The 16,660-nt window shown below is 41.6% G+C and overlaps 1 protein-coding gene across 1 annotated transcript in view; it reads right to left on the reverse strand.

Annotated features, from left to right (window-relative positions):
• Positions 1-16,660, reverse strand: part of MRPS5 (mitochondrial ribosomal protein S5) — a 147,720-nt gene that overhangs the window by 18,931 nt on the left and 112,129 nt on the right. The window contains exons 6-9 of the mRNA XM_019516174.1: positions 12,708-12,798; positions 10,436-10,482; positions 9,203-9,260; positions 6,123-6,185 (exon numbers count right to left, since the gene is read on the reverse strand). Of these exons, the coding sequence (XP_019371719.1) occupies positions 6,123-6,185; positions 9,203-9,260; positions 10,436-10,482; positions 12,708-12,798 (259 nt within the window). The remainder of the gene's footprint in view (positions 1-6,122; positions 6,186-9,202; positions 9,261-10,435; positions 10,483-12,707; positions 12,799-16,660) is intronic.

Raw genomic sequence — 16,660 nt, forward strand, 5'->3', positions numbered from 1 at the left:
GAACCAACTTCCAAGAGAAGTGGTGCTGGCTCCTACCCTGGGGGTCTTTAAGAGGAGGCTAGATGTACACCTTGCTGGGGTCGTTTGACCCCAGTACTCTTTCCTGGCATGGCAGGGGGTCAGACTTGATGATCCACTCAGGTCCCTTCCGACCCTACTAACTATGAAGCTATCTTCATCCTGTACCAGCCTGCAGCTCATCACGGAGATCCCTACACAGCCCGCAGCCTGCTGGTTCAGTGGGGTGATGCAGCACAGTGTGGGGGCAGCACCAGTGGTGGGAGGTCTGGTCTCCATGGAGACTCTGTATGGCCAGGTGGGCAGCTGCATCTGGGACAGGGGACCAATCTCCATCGAGCCCAGGCCTGGATGCAACCCCCTCAATGGGGCTTGGTGTGGGACAGTGCGGCATAGAGCTGAGTGGCACAGGGGTCATGGCGGGAGCCGCACTGAGGGGGCTGCATCCAGGCCTGGGCTCCATGGAGGGGAAGTGAGAGACACCAGTAGGGCCAGGGTGGGCTGTGGGGGGCCTTTAATTTGAATCATGGATTTTGGGGTTTTTATTAGAGAATATATACTTTTTTATCATGGAAAACCAGGATCCCTGGTCACAACCCATAGGACCCATGTTGTCTTAGAGGACAGTTGGCTATAAAAAACAAAACTACTGCTTGGCACAGGGGGAAAAGAGCCCCTCCCCTTCACAACCACCGGGCAGTTCTTGGTGCAGCCGCCTGGAGCCTGTGCCACACTGGGCTGCCCTGCGTGTCTGTTACTCCTGCCTCTGGGCTGTCCTGCAGCTGCTCTGCACTATTACCACTCCCATGTTGGGTAGCCCAGAGGTGGCAGTGACTGCAGCAGAGATACAGGGGAGCTCCGAGCAGGCTCCAGGGACCTACGCCAGGTGGTTAGAGGAAGGGGCCACTTTTACCCGGCGCTGAGCAGCAATTTCTCTCCCGCTCTGCCACTTCTGAGCCAAGGCAGGCGAGCCCAAAGCAGATGGGGCTGGGGTTGTAAGTACTGGTCCCCGCCACTACTACAGGGCTGGGGCAAGCCTAGTTCTATTCAGTATTTTCAGTAATGACTGTGATGACAGAAGAAATAGTACACATACAAAACTACTTTCAGTGTATTCTGATTTAATTTCTAAGTACCTTCTATTTAAAAAAAGGAAATAATAATGCAGTAATGGAGCCAGAGACCAAGCTCATGAATCTAGGAGTGGTTGCAAGCACTTCGAAGGACAGGACCAGAATGTAAAATTATCTCAACAAGCCAGAGGAGTGGTCAGAAAGCAACCCAATGAAATTCAATAAAGGTAATTGTAAAGTACTATCCTGATAAGGGAGAAGTCAAATGCACAAATCCAAAATGGGGAATAAATAGCTAGGCTGCAATACAGCAAAAAATGATGTGAGAGTTAGAGTGGACTGCAGACTAGATGTGATGCCAGTGGCGATATGCAGGGGGGTGCACATGCACCCACTGACTGATCATGCTCGCTGCTTAGGTGACAGGCAGGGGGGAGCGCCAGTGCAAGTACCGGCTGGGGAGTGGGAGTGCTGTGGTGCTCCCAGAAATGGCCGCACCAACTTCTGGAAGCGGCTGCAGTGATTGGCCACCACATGATCAGCTGCGAGGGGGACACTCCCCTAGTCGCTGACTGCTCACTGGGGGAGGGGGCATATGCCTGCCCTAAGGCAGCACCAGTCACCCATGTGTGATGCTGTTGAAAAGAACAAAAACGTAAGCATTATTCTAGGCATAAAATAAAATGTGTGTGTAACTTACCCTGCTCTAAGCATGGTCAGTCATGGGTTATCAGATAACATAGAATCATAGAAAATTAGGATTGGAAGGGACATCTCAGGACATCATGTTTAATACTTAAAAGGAACAGAGGGCAGGGAATTAACAGAACATTAAGCTACTAGAAGATAATTTCTGGAAAAAGCATGAGATGATGAAAAGGCCAGACTTCACTACCCATCCTATCAACAAGATTACAAGACAATAATAATCTGAGGAATGAATGCCACTTCTAAGGTGCCCTAGGCAGCTCTTACTTCTGGATAGAGCTTATAAATGCAGTACTGTTGACCAGACTGGAAGGAAGATATTGAAAAAACGTCTTCTTCCATTTCCCATGGGGAGAACCTAATAGTTCTTAATGAGAGCTTTACTTTGGCATTTTACATTAGTAGCAGTATTCTTTTACAAGAATGTAAGTGTTTAGTTCAGTAAGAATACTTCTGGTATTCAGGTATCTGTGCTTTACAATACTGCCAACTTATTTGAGATTTATTTAAGCTACCTTAAAACATTGGGAAGCAAACTGTATTTAGTTATAACCATACAACCTATTAAATTCAACATGGCTAAACAAGAGGCCAATCTGACTTTACTTATCTGTTGTTTTATGAAGAGTGTCCTAAACATGTTAGGATTTTATTTATTTTATAACTACTAAAAACTTACTCTGAAAATAAAATTGTTTTTAATTTAGAAAAAACAGCATGCTGAAAATTCACACTCATATTGGGTGCTAGTAAAACCATATTATCTTAATAATTTTATATATTAGCAATCATCTCATACTAGCAACATGGCAGCACAAGACAGAGACATGTTATAGCAACAGTAAATCAAAAGTACATGTCAGTGCACCAGACTACTAAAGCTATTGTTAAGACTGTAGAAACTGATAAAATAACTAAACAGTTGAATACAACGAACACTTAAATCTGCAAAAGTATAACAGGTCTCTGGATTCATTGAGAACCGATCATTAAGCACTTCCCATATGTGTGAAATATAACAATTCTCTTCAAATGCACTAGCATTTAGTTTAATTAGTGACGAATGAAATTGAAATTACATACAAAGAACTGTCACTGTATTTGTGCTCCTCTTGTATACCCTAATTATATCACCAACTAAGACACTACACAATAAACTAAACCTATCCTGTGAACTTAATGTCATCTGCTGCCGATATTCATTTCCTTTTGAAATCAATGTTCTGCAAAACAATAAATTCTGCTGTAATAAATTCAGTCCATTCAAATGAGGTCATGTCTGTACAGGAACCTTTCTTTTTAACCTCTGCTGCTTACTCATGGCATCAGTAATTTGTTTAAAAATAGAACTATTCAAGAAATAAAACCCAGGACACTGAAAACTAATGTACAGCAAATAGATTAAAAAAAATTCTGTATGAAGAAGTTTAAACACAGGATCCAACAAATAATTCCTGAAAGCACTGATGTTGTACCCTCATGAGTAAGACACCAGGCCCTATGGTTGTTCTCCCTATAATCCCAGTCAGACCTTGGCCAAAATGCACTACACTTCAGGAACGGATGAGGAAGTTATGGTAGAACAAGTAATTGTTTTGTGGCTTTTTCTGAGCAGCTGTAGGTGACGCTGATCTCAGTGTCAGGGTTTATGCACACAAGACACATGCCCTTAAACATAAGTGTCTGGTAGGGCGATACATGTTAGCTGCGGTGCTGTATGCTCCCAAGTAAAGGTATGAAGGACAAAGGGCAGCAAAAATCCTCCCTCATTTTCTTCTGAACTCAAAGTTCATAAAAAGCAAGGAAGAAGGGTGAACTATGGAATCCACAATACGGGCATATCTCATTTTATTGTGCTTCACTTTATTGTGCTTCGCAGATACTGCGTTTTTTACAAATTGAGGCAAGACCCTCCACCAGCAAAAAGATTACGACTCGCTGAAGGCTCAGATGATGGTTGGCATTTTTTAGCAATAAAGTATTTTTTAATTAAGGTATGTACATTGTTTTTTTAGACATAATGCTATTGCACACTTAATAGACTACAGTATAGTGTAAACATAACTTTTATATGCACTGGGAAACCAAAAAATTCGTGTGACTCGCTTTATTGCGATATTCGCTTTATTGCGGCGTCTGGAACCGAACCCGCAATATCTCCGAGGTATGCCTGTACCTCCAACATCTTGAAGAACCAGTTGCCATCAGGTAGGTAACTGTTCTGCCTTTGTGAATTTGCATCAGCGTGGATGCCACTGCAGGTGACCATTGAACACTACCTCTGGATGGTGTGACAAAGAGCATCACTGCCCCAGCTGAACAGTGACTGCAAGCACTGCTTTCCTAAATCTGGCACCTCCCCAGTAGCTAAGTCCATCTTTTGCTTTCCACAATAATCTGGAGGATATTAACCAATCTGCACCTTACGGAAGGTGACTGACAATGTGGCTCAAGCTCCATGGCAGGGGAGACATATATAAGCTATGGTAACACAGCAAGATATAACAGGTCATCCATCTGGATGATTTTTGTAATGAAACAGCCTGACTTTTGGAACAGGCAGCTACCACCAGGAACAACCATGGACATAGATTTAATGGATTGGTTCTGTAGAAGATAATGAAGTGGGGTTCTGGGAAAGGCCAGAAGTATAACCTCTTTTCTAATGTAGAGGGGAGCTTTCAGAAAGATAAGCAATTCCACTGATTTACTTGGTCAGAACTCTGAGATGACCCAGGATGAACATGGGTTGAGGTTTCAGAAAACACTGAGGTCTCAAGCAACAGCAGGTTCTTTCAGTAGTGGGCAAGTGTGAAACAGACCCTTATGGACGTTGGAGACCAGCAGGCAAGAGAAGACCACATATAACTCTACAGGCAAACAGAAGGCTGTTGTGTAACCTTTAAACAGGTGCGTCTACCCTGTGAGACTGCAGTACGCTATTGCAATATCCAAGTTTATTTTAAAATCAACTGACTTCAGTTATTTGAATCATCCTAGTTGCAGCAGCCCAGAGCTCAAGCACATTCCCTGCCAAAAGTCATGATACTTGGTATTTAACCAGCTGACATCGAGGCAGTCAGAAGCAAAGACTCTAGGTCTGGATAGAATATGTGACCATGATACTATGCAGTCAGGTCTAGGAACTTGACAAGAGGCTCATTTGTCACTCAAACATGCACTGGTTGGTAGGGAGTGATGAGAATGATCATGACTAATCTCATTTGAGTTAAGCTATCATTTGAGGATAAGGGGAACTGGAAGAAAGACCTGCAAGAGAAAATACATGTTCCTATTATCACTCCAGAAAGCAGGCATCTGGTATGAACCTTAGGCCATATGTCCTTTAAAACAAAAAAACTCTCCCAACAAAGGCATATCAACTCTATGCTGGACCTTTTTTTTTTTGGACAATCTGCCTAGTTAGAAAGCCTGGCAGCCTGTTGGTGAACCACAGGAGATGAAGAGACACTAGAATAATTATGAGTAGTTGGTATTACTTCCAGAGCATGGTATGACAGAGTTGAAAGCAGGCATTTACTTGCTTGTCTGCCAGTGCAGCTGGGGCCAGTCTCCATGGCAAAACCCCAGCCTTCCACTATCACATGGAGACCAGCCACATGGGCAGGGGTTGCTGGGAAATGGAGACCACTGCCGGCCCGTGGGCCAGACTTTGCCCACCCCTGCTAAACTAGGAAAACAAAGAGGTATGTGGGGATTTCTGGTCTCCAGCATGCTCCATTTTCTCAGGCGTACCACGATCACCATACCCAGTCATGAAGATTTAGAAAAAACAAATAACCTGGGAAGAAGTGTTACTAGTGCTTAAACTATATGGTTATGGTACGTATATGTGCGAGTAAAATGGTGTATATTGCTTGAATTAGTTCTAATGGGTTGTTCATTTTTAAATCAACTCCTGGTAGAAAACATGCCAAAATTCTAGCCACTATGAGTACAACTCTTTCAAGTTAAGTAGTTTGAAGGAGATGCTGAAGAATGTGGGGATAATAAAGATGTAAGGGAATGATCACAGAGATATTTGGGGAGACAGTGACTGGAGGCGTAAAGGAGGAAGAGGCAGAAATAGCAACAAATGGGACCACAGACAGTACTAATTAAACTATGCAATAAGGACTTAGCAAAGACTGGTATTTTTAATGTAACAGACTGCCTACTGCTAGCAAAACATCATGGACTAATATCAGATTGTATTATTATGAAGAAATTACACCAAAAGTGGTTCATGTTACTATACAGGTTTACCTTTACCCAAGGAATATTAATTATCTGCAGAATACTACTTGGAAGTCTTTTAGTTACCTTTGCGTCGTCTTCTCAGCTGGATGGTTGTTTTTTTAAAAGTTGTCGTAATGTCATGATAAACTGAAAAAAAAGTGTTACAGTATAATTCTCTGAAGGAATGATTCAGTTCAGCCTGTATAAGGAATACATTCCTTGTCCCTAGTCCTAAAATGAAACTAGTTTTATCCTCTTTTGAAATTTGACAGAGAAGGGCACACAGGTAAATTTTAAAAAATTATTAAGATAACTGCAAATATTCCTGAACACAGACAGTATCAAACAACTTTTTGCAAATAAAGAGAATTAATAAGTAGATAATGATCCCACTTGGTTTGAACAAAGCTAACATATGGTATAAACTTACCTCCTTATTGAAGTTTGGCAATTTAAATTAAAAAGTCTTTATGCTCAGATTTCCTTCCAAATTTAGGATTTTCCTACAGAATATCCACTGCCCCAGCACCTAGTGAACTCTACTTCAGAAAGATAACAGAAATATCCCCTGTATTTCTTGTTTGGAACTAGCTGTGTACATCTGAATTAACTACAGAGTACTGCAGCAACTCAACCTATGATGGCTCAACAGAAGAGCCCTGCACTACTCTACAGGGCACTATAAACTGATTTTTTTTGCAAGGTCTGAGACTGTTCATCTGGATCATCAGACCATGGAATAAGTTCAAAAGGCAGCTTCCCTAGTTTTAGTTTATTGAGAAAAAATGAACTGCATGAAAATTATGGCTGCATAGTAAATGAGGAAATGCAAACATGAAAGTTGTATGTGCAATCGGTAGTGGTCATAGTTTCATAGTAGGGTCAGCATAAACCTGAACGGATCATCTAGCCTGACCCCCTGCCACAGGCAGGAATGAATGCTGGGTTCTCAAGACCCCAGACAGGTGATCATCCAACCTCCTCTTGAATTTGCCCAAGGTAGGGGCGATGACCACTTCCCTGGGAAGTTGGTTCCAGATTTTGGCCACCCTAACTGTAAAATATTGCCCCCTGATCTCTAACCTAAACCTATTCTCCATCAGCTTATTACCATTGATTCTCTCCAACATCTTCCCAAGTACCAAGGTGAGGCTTACAGGCCTATAGTTACTTGGGTCCTCCCTCCTCCCTTTCTTGAAAATTGGGACCACATTAGCCAGTTTCCAATCCCCCGGCACCTGGCCAGATGACCACGAATGCTCATATAGTCGGGCCAAGGGCTCCGCAATGACTCCTGCCAGCTGCCTCAAGACCCTCGGGTGGAGGGCATCTGGACCTGCAGATTTAAAAATGTCCAGCCCTTCCAGAAGATCCCTAACTACATCTGCGCCGACTGAAGGCCTGACAGAGCTATCCCTGAGATTGTCCCTACCTCTGGTAGGTGGTCCATTGCTCATATTCATTAGGACGGTATACATAAACACATCAGACTGCATAAACTTTTGTTTATATACTATATTTTCAAAGTACCCCAATATATTTAATTATAAATCTCTGTGTCTTGTAGAAGATACATATTTCAATGATTTTTTTAGCTCATGTACTATGTACATTCTTCAGTTGATAAAAATGAAAGAACAAACAGAATAGGTTAAGCAGACAATATACAACTTTTTCACCATAACGAATACTTCTTTATATAGAATCTGTAGGATTTACTTTATAAGAATGGGTCACTCTATACATTGCTTATGCTAATGTAAATACATGAGTATTATATATTCTAATGTAAAGGCAGACAGACTGCCTGGCACAAACTTAGTATAACAGCACTAGAAGATACTATACTGGTATCTAAGGGTACAAATACACAAGCAGCAAGGCTACTCTGTAATTACAGCGCATCAGAGCAGACTCGATCAATCAAGTCTGCTCGAGCACAGTAACTACCATGCGCTCCAGCAGTCTCCAGCATCCCTGTGCTTAAAAATGGCAGTGGGGGCACTGTATCTAAAGCTCTTCGAACAAGCTTTAAAGCATACCCGCCCCCATTTTTAAGTGTGGGGATGCTGATACACGAGATGCTTTGGATGTTTTAATTACAGCAGCTGTGGGATGTTAGTGTACAGGCTGGTAACATCCATGGTTGCAAGTATGGTCTTCTTAGGGAGGTGGTTGATGTTTTGGATATAGTACAGTTTGAAATATTTCTGGGTTAAATGCGTTTATGTGAGGATCTGCCTAAGTGCTCTGCTAAGGGGTAAATGGGCTATTAAACAAACAATGAACCAACTTGTCTATGTTGACACTAAAGCCCCAATGGATTCAAACTCCACCATCTTGAAAGACTGCTTTTTCTGATGCCAGGCAAAGAATTCAGAGCAAGAGAGGACAGGCTGGAAAAGGAGACTGCCAATGTGGAAACAGATGTCACCTCTGGTTGCCTTTCTGTTACTATAAACATTTTTATGGCCCAAAGTGAAAAAAAAATTTGGTCACACCCCAAATGCTCACATTTGTGGCTGTGATGAAAGGTAGTAATAATCTGTGTTGCTTTATTGCAGCACACATCTATTTGCTTATGGTTGGAGAGTGCAGGCAGCCCTGAGCTGCCCTCACTTGCCAGCTGCCTGTCCTGGCGGCTTGCAGGGCCCAATTCTGCACACTGGGAATTCCTGGGCAGAATCAGACCCCTGAAGTCCTTGAAGCCCCTGCCCAGCTTTCCCCACTTACCCAGATGTGTCCCTGAGATCTCCAAGGACACGTTTAGGTAAATGAGGCAGGTCAGGTTTCATCCACTTACCCAGATGTGACCCCAAGTTCTCTGGGGACACATCTGGGGAAGCACGGAATGCCAGGCAGGTGCTTTCAGGGGCTGAGAAGCCTAATCCTGCCCAGGAGTTCCCAGGGTGCTCCTCAAGCCCTGGGAGAACACGATGCCCATTATCTTGCAGCATCAATGGACAGGACAATAGGCAACGTGCGTTTCACCCAATGAGGTGGATCGGCTGTGCTAGAACATATCACGACACAGCTGATCCGGTTCATTTGATGATGCCTGTTTCTAGTCTCAGAGACAAAGGAAAGAAAAAGGCAGGACAAGAGGAGAGTGAGATTTTTGATAAGGAACAGCAGAGGAAGTCCAGAAAATACTTAATACTTACTTGTATGGTTCTGGTATCGTTCTATATAGTGTAAATAGTTAACTGCCTGGTTCTTTGCCTAGAAAAGAAATTAGAAAAATATTTTGTCTTAAATGTTAAGCTTATTTTTACTTAAGTGCCTGAAATCCACCTTTATTCATCCATTCATGGATAGCTATGAATCAAAACCCCCCAAAACCTATGCAGGATGGAGTATCTGACCATTAGAAGAGAGCTGAACTATAAGCGCAGAACTACACACACATTTCCTTAAAGAAACAAAAAAGTGGTTTTAGCAATAAACATGGCACCTTCCTACTATCCCTTCCTCTCACCTGAACCCTTTGGCCAAACCCTTACAAAAAAAGCAATGAGAAGAAAGTTTTATTTCCTCCTTTCAAAGATACAGTTTTAAAATGAAATCACTAGAAAAAATGGATACAAAAATTACAAGAGCTATCCTTGTTTATGAATGTTTTCAAAATACATCAGTTACAGGAAATAAAGTTCAAATGAAACAGGTCATTTTAGGATAATAAAATTCTCTGAGCAACTGGATTTTGAGTAGTTTTGCCTGTATGAACACCATGTTCAAGAGACTAATTTTTTAAAACATTTCTCTATCTGATAATCTACACTGCATATTATACAGGCAGTCCTTGGATTTACAACACAACTGGTTCCTGAAAACCGTGTCTTAAGTGAAAACTTTGTAATCCTGAACCAATTTTCCTCATAAGAAAATGTTATAAATGGGGGATTGGTTCGTGAACCAAGGCCCGATACCCTATTTTCACCAAAAAAACACCAGAATTTTCTAGTCTATCAATTATTAGATGAGTAATATAGTTACATGAATGTATTTATATTGTAAATAGCAATCATGTTGATTTGGAAGGACTTCTTTGAGGTGACTGCTGGACTTTCTGAAGGGCTCTTGGTTGGACTTTTTGACGAGTTCTTGGCTGGAGTCTTCTCAGGAGTCTTGGCTGCAGGTTTTTCTGGAGTCTTGTCTGCTTTTTTAAATAAAGTGTCCAAGGAAATTTGGACAGATGTTCTCCAGGGAGATGAGCAACACAGCGAACTTGTTCGCTGGTGTGGCGTCACATCTGATCAAGCATTGTAAAAGTTGAAACTGATGTCATAAAGTTGAAACAGGGTGTCAGTTTATAAACGCTGTAGGTGTGAAACATTGCAGCTTGAAATGTTGTAACTTGAGGACTGCCTGTATTTACTTTTTTTTAAAGTACATACCTTTCTTAAAGCAGTCATCCTGTCTTTTGCTTTCCCCACTGCAAAACCTGTAAGACAAGCAGCTGTTTTATTAAAAAGAAATATTCTGTTCAAATATGTAACACAACAGAAGTTCAGTGTACATCAGGGGTCAGCAACCCCATGCACACGTGCTGACCATGGCACGTAAGGCCATTTTGCTCAGCACACCACCGCCAGCCCAGGCTCTAGGCAGGTGCTGCCAGCCGCAGAACCCAGGCTGCTCCCAGCAGGCGGCTGGGAGGCTGCAAGCCCTGCTGCAGGCAGACTGGGCCCTGTGGGTCTGCTGCAGCCGGGAGGCTGCAAAAAGCTACTCCAGGCTCTGGCATGTCAGCACTCCAGCACCTTCCAAGGTAGACATCGTGGTTTTTTTGGCACTCTGGCCAAAAAACGTTGCCTATTCCTGGTGTACATAAACTTCTTTCAAAATGGCTGAAACCAGTTTAAGATAAACCTCAGTGGATGTAAAAACTGATTTAACTGATTTAGGTTTAATTGGTTTATTGACCTTCTGTATCAGAGCCCCTGCAGATTCAAGTTAACTCACAGTCCCACAGCACCCCACAATGCTTTGCACCCCCTCTGCAAACCCCTTCCCTCCCCCAAGGGTAAATGAGTTAGCTTGGCCCTAGCCATCTGCTCCAGCCAAGCAGGGAGGTATGCTCTAGTGCCCCCTGACTTCTGGCCTGGGCCACTGTAGGCACGTAGCTGCATTTTCAGAATCAGAAGTGAGTATCTGCTCACTTCCTTACTGGTTCAATCTATGCAGCTTAGACTAACCTGCAAAGATTGGATCAATTCAGCTTTGGGGCTTTTGACTGGCTGTACTTAGCCTGGAAGTCATGATACATTAAACTCCCCCTTTCCTGCTTGGTAAAGTAGAGCTATGATCAACTGGAGTCTCTTCTGACCATGACCATTAGTGTTTCCTTTGAAGAAAGACTCCTCCCCTCCTACTTATGCAGATTTCTCAAACTTCTAAAAGTTAATCTCTCTCATGCAGAAAATTAAATGAACCATGCATCCCCTACTGGTTATTTTTGTGGTGGGAAACCTGCACAAATTCATCTGCAAATGCAACTGTCCTGTCAATATTGTAAACCCTTTACAGTCTGGTGTTTCTCTACTTTTCCCAATTTACTTTTGGCATCATTCAGAACTTTTAAAAAGTCTCACTGTTTCTCTAATAGGCCTAATGGAATAGGCTCTTCCATGTGGAAGAGACCTCTTCATGGGAGAAGAAAAATGTTAACAGTGAAATTTTGCATAACTGAAGTCACTGAGTTTTAATATACACTTCAAAGAGGCTAGGGTTTCATCTGAAGTATTTTATGTTACAATTACATTCCAACAGCTGCACTATTTAAAGGAATGCTGCCATATACCTGAGTGTTTTAGTGAGTTGATCCATTAAGTAACAGAGAATACTGAAAGGACTGTGGGCACGAGGTAGCTTACAATGTGTTTCACAGACTCAACCTAAAATAAATTCAAAATCTTTTTTTTAAATCAGGGTAACTCGAACTAGCTGAGAAGATTATTAGTAAGCTATGCATTACATTTCAACCCAATTGGGACAGATCATGTTGAGGTAGAAGGTGAGAACATACCCTCCCCAAGCACACGCACAGTTCAGTAAGTTATTTCTAGCTGAGTAATAAGTAACAAAAGCATAAATATCCATTCCTACATCTATGGCATACAGTAACAAAACGTGCATAATTTTCAAAATAGGAAAGAGCAACTCACATTAGGTTGCCACCTTTCCTCATTTGTTTAATTGTCTTAACGACCACCCCAAAACAAAATTATTTGCTTTGTTGGCTTTTAATCATAAATAACATGTTATACAGAAGAAAAAACGGTATGTAAAGAAATTTGTAAAGTAAAGTAACCTGTTTTGTATATACACCAGTAATACTGGCCCTGTTGCACAGGAATTAAACAAAAGTTACTGTTATAATTGGATATTATATTTCAGTCTTTGCTACTTTGCTTTACATATAAGAACATGGATGATGGATGTCCCTGATGAGGTTTTTTTTCCCTGAATTATCAGTTACAACAGAAATTCTCTTCCCCTTTCTATATTATTTTCTATGCCTTAGTCTCCAGTAAAAAAAACAAACAAATAAAACAACCCCAGTTTATTAATTAAAAAAAAGGCAGATCAACAGTATGGCTCTATATTATTTGTCATGCTTCCCTCTTCCCTCATCCAAGCAACCACACACTTTTTATCAACTGCACTTACCTGCAGCCCCATTTCCATTTCCAGCAACCACAAGGGCACTCACAGTTCTTTTCCGCCCATCTCTTCCTGTCATACTAGCTACATGTTTCAGCTAGAAGGGAAAAAGAAAGGCATTTTACCATGACACAGTCTAAATGCCTTTTATTACCAATCATTAATGTCTTTTGCAATTTGATTTTTTTTAAAAGACTGAGACTGCCTTTTGTGAATGAATACTTATTACCTGCAACAGAATACTGACCTTCAGGTATGTGTATTTAAAGACAACTGAAAAATTGTCAATGACATACATTTGCACTGCAGCACACTTTCATTATACCAAAGAGAACCTTTTCTCTGTGGCTTCTTCTGTACTGTTTAGTAATGTAATGCATGCACATTCTGTAATACAATCAGCTTTGTATATGAACTCAATCACCACATTGCAGAACTAGCATGGAAGAAAAAAAGAAATAAAATTAAAGAAAATGAAGAGATGTTAACATCTAGTTTCCTGACTTCAAATTTTGATGTTTTAGAAACTCTCATTTAATTGCTCAGGGCAGGTTATTATTTTGCATCCTCTGAAGAATGGGAACTAAAATCTGCTTTCAGACACCAGAAAACACTGATTTTTATCTCCAGTCATTAAGACAGTGACTGCTAAAACCACATCTGAAGGCAAGTACAGAAAAAAGGGGAAAAAAAAGAAGGTAATTAGAAGGCAATTTAATTTCCAGGAAAAACATATTAAAAGAAAAATTATATAGCTCCTTCAAAGAGAAAAGTGAGACAACCAGTTACTGGTCACAAAAGTACTTGGGGAAAGATGGCTTTGTTGTTAAATTGCTGCAATGGAAATTGAGAGTTCTGGTTTTAGGTCCTGACTGTCACTAACGTGTTTATGACCTTTAGCAAGTCATTTAATCATGCGGTTCCCAAGTTTCCCTCATTTAAAATGGGGTATTAGACAAAGACTAGGAGAGATGGAATGTCTTGTAATATGAAGGTTTATATTCAAAAGACCTACCATTATTCCCTAATTTTATAAATATTAGCACCTCAACATTACTACTGAATAAATTCATTTTCCTTCCAGTTAATTTCCCCCACTGGGCTTTTTTTTTTGCCTTTTTGTAAAGGAAAAAACACTATACTAATGCACAGCTTAAAGGAACCATACCTATCCTTCCAGAAAGCACTACATTAACAGTGATATTAAGCATGCACAATTAATACATGCATACATAATTTTAGTAATTATACTAGCTCTTCAAGAAGTCAGCCTAGTATCAATTTAAACAGCAGGTAGGATTTTCAGAAAGCAAATTATGGTAGCCTGATTCTTCCCACCCAAATTCACAGTAACACTCCCTCCAACTTAATGATAATAGGGTAACAAATACTTCTGAAAGCCCCACCCTTAGTTTACAATACTTATGTTATTAAATTCAAGACGCACACAGTTTCATAGTTGTTGTTAGGGGTTGGAAGGAACCACACTCCATAGACAGATCTTCATAAATGTTAAGCCTTCCTCACAGCCTATATTAGTCTTCTTCCCTCTAACTTCCAGCTGGCAGTAAGGCAGCTAACTAACAAAAAACTTGAGATACTGACGTCATGCAGGAAGCCTGAAACCAAATGAAGGCTGTTTTTTCAAGCAGCATCTAAAAATGATTACTTTTGCTCTGTGTGTATTTCTTCAATGTTCTCAGTGCGCACACATATTGAAATTAGGGTGTGTATTAAAAAAACCCCTGGGATTTCTGGATTATACTGAATACTAGTCTCTCTCAGCCAGGAGGGGGCAATAATGGCACATGGGATTGACTACTCAAGAAGAAATATTATGAAAACTGCATTTGTTAGCTGTCTCTGAGCAGCTCTGATAGAAAATGTGTTCAGTCACCCATCACGATCACAGCTATCACATCTCTCTTCAAACTCTGCAAAGGCCATTCAAGCTTGATAATGTACACAGGCAGCCAAGACTGTTAGAACATCAGTGTCCTTAGATTCCTCCCCCAACCCTTCGTGCCTTATTAAATTAAAGAACAATTTTTTTTCCACCTGTTCATCAGTATTTTCCTCCCTGCTTTGGGATTAAAGTATGCAGCTGAGAACATATCATTAGAATGCAACATAATTAATATGTAATTAACAGCTTGTTGACTTAAAAACAGCACAGTTAAAAAGTTAATTAAAATGAGAATCTAAGAAGTGCCATCCTTGTCAAACCAATGATCAATTTAGTTTAGTGTCCCATCTCTGACAGTGGCAAAAGTAGATGCTATAGAGCTGTGTTTCTCAACCTCTTTTAGACCAGGACTCAGTTGTAAACATGGATGGCCAGTCTCAACCCAGTGCCCTTAACTCCCACTTGCTGCCCCCTGGCCCCAGCCCTCCAGGGGTAGGGAAAGGGTGTGCGGGGACCTCAAGCAGCCCCTTGCAGGCTGGAACTCTTCCTGCCTGCAAGGAGAAAAGCTGCGGTTTCCCACATTTTTCTCCTTTAAAGAAGAATCCATTTTTAAAGTTTGTTGATTCATTTTTACAGGTTGTTCGTGACCCTTTCATATATTCCTGTGACTCATTTCTGGGCCGCAACCTGCCGCCTATGCCTTTAGTGCTCAGAGGCACATCCCTTCCCCTCCCCTTCTCTCATCTGTTGCTCCTGTTTTTCCTGCTGTCCTGGGGGTAGGAGAAGCTGCTGACTTCCTTCTACCCACCCCAACCAGGCTGCACAGGTGCTGGGCTCAATTGGCAATGAACACAGTGGCAACAGTGTGGTAGGAGCCATTTCCTCCTCCCTGCCCAGGTCCCTTGGAGCAGGCATAGGGAGAGGGAACCCCCCAGCCCATCCTCCTGCTGCTGTCCAGTCCCTGTCCACAGTTGAGCCCATCCCTTGCGCAGTCTGGCTGAGGCAGGAACAAGCACCTTTCATGCTTCCCCCACCCCCTGGGACAGCAGGGAAAGCAGCAGGTTTGGGAAAGGCAGAGGGGGAAAGAAAGGGAGGGGGATTTGCCTCTGAGCATGAAGGGGGGATTTTCACCTGCATTACAGACTTGAAAAGAATTTCTGGAGGCTCCCAGAGCACTGTACCTGTGGGAGGAAGGAGGTAAAGGGCAATGAGGCTGGGAACACAGGGATGCAGCCACCCTTGCAGTGAATGCTGTTGTCCTCACACCCTGCTTTGGAAAAATCAGGGCTCCACCCTGATCTAAAAGTGATCCATCTCCTATTCAGTACCCTCCCTGACATTCACCATTATTGGTTTAGAGATTCCATCTCCTTTAGTCATTCTGTTCAATAGCTAATACTAGATATCTCACCCATTAATTTATTCAATCCCGTTTTGAACTTGGCTATGCTAACTGCCTCGAACACTTCCTGTGGCAATGAATTGCACAAGTTAAGTGCATGTGGCATAAAAAAGTAATTTCTCTGGTTTCTAGTTTTAAACTGTGACCTATTAATTTCAGTGTGTGCCCCCTCATTCTACTGTTCTGGAACTTGGTGAACAACAGTTCTCTGTTCCCTTGTGCATATCCTTCATGGTCTTCTAGACCTCTATCATATCCCACCTCGGCCTTTTTTCCCCCCAAACTGAAGAGTACTAGCCTTTTTAGTCTCTCTTGAAGTCACGATTACCCCTATTCATTATATTTAAATTTAATTCATATTTATGCAGTTTTTTAAAGCGTGTAAACAGGCACAAGTTCAACCTTAATCACAGCCTACCTTGATTTGACTGTTCCCATTCTATCCATGACCCAGTGCTAAAAATTTAGATTCAGCTTTCTTTTGAGAATTGGAAGAAAACAGAGCATCTCTTTGAAACACAAAACAAAGCATATCTAACATCTCTAAAAAGAGGAAAGAAAAGCAAGAGTTTCAAAATGCTGTAATGGGAGTGCAGATAGGGAGGTTGTAGCCTAAAGAAGAAGTGCCAATGTTTATTATGTCATTCATAC

The sequence above is a fragment of the Gavialis gangeticus genome, unplaced genomic scaffold (assembly GCF_001723915.1).
Source record: "Gavialis gangeticus isolate Ggan-Ray unplaced genomic scaffold, GavGan_comp1, whole genome shotgun sequence".
Lineage (NCBI taxonomy): Eukaryota > Metazoa > Chordata > Crocodylia > Gavialidae > Gavialis > Gavialis gangeticus.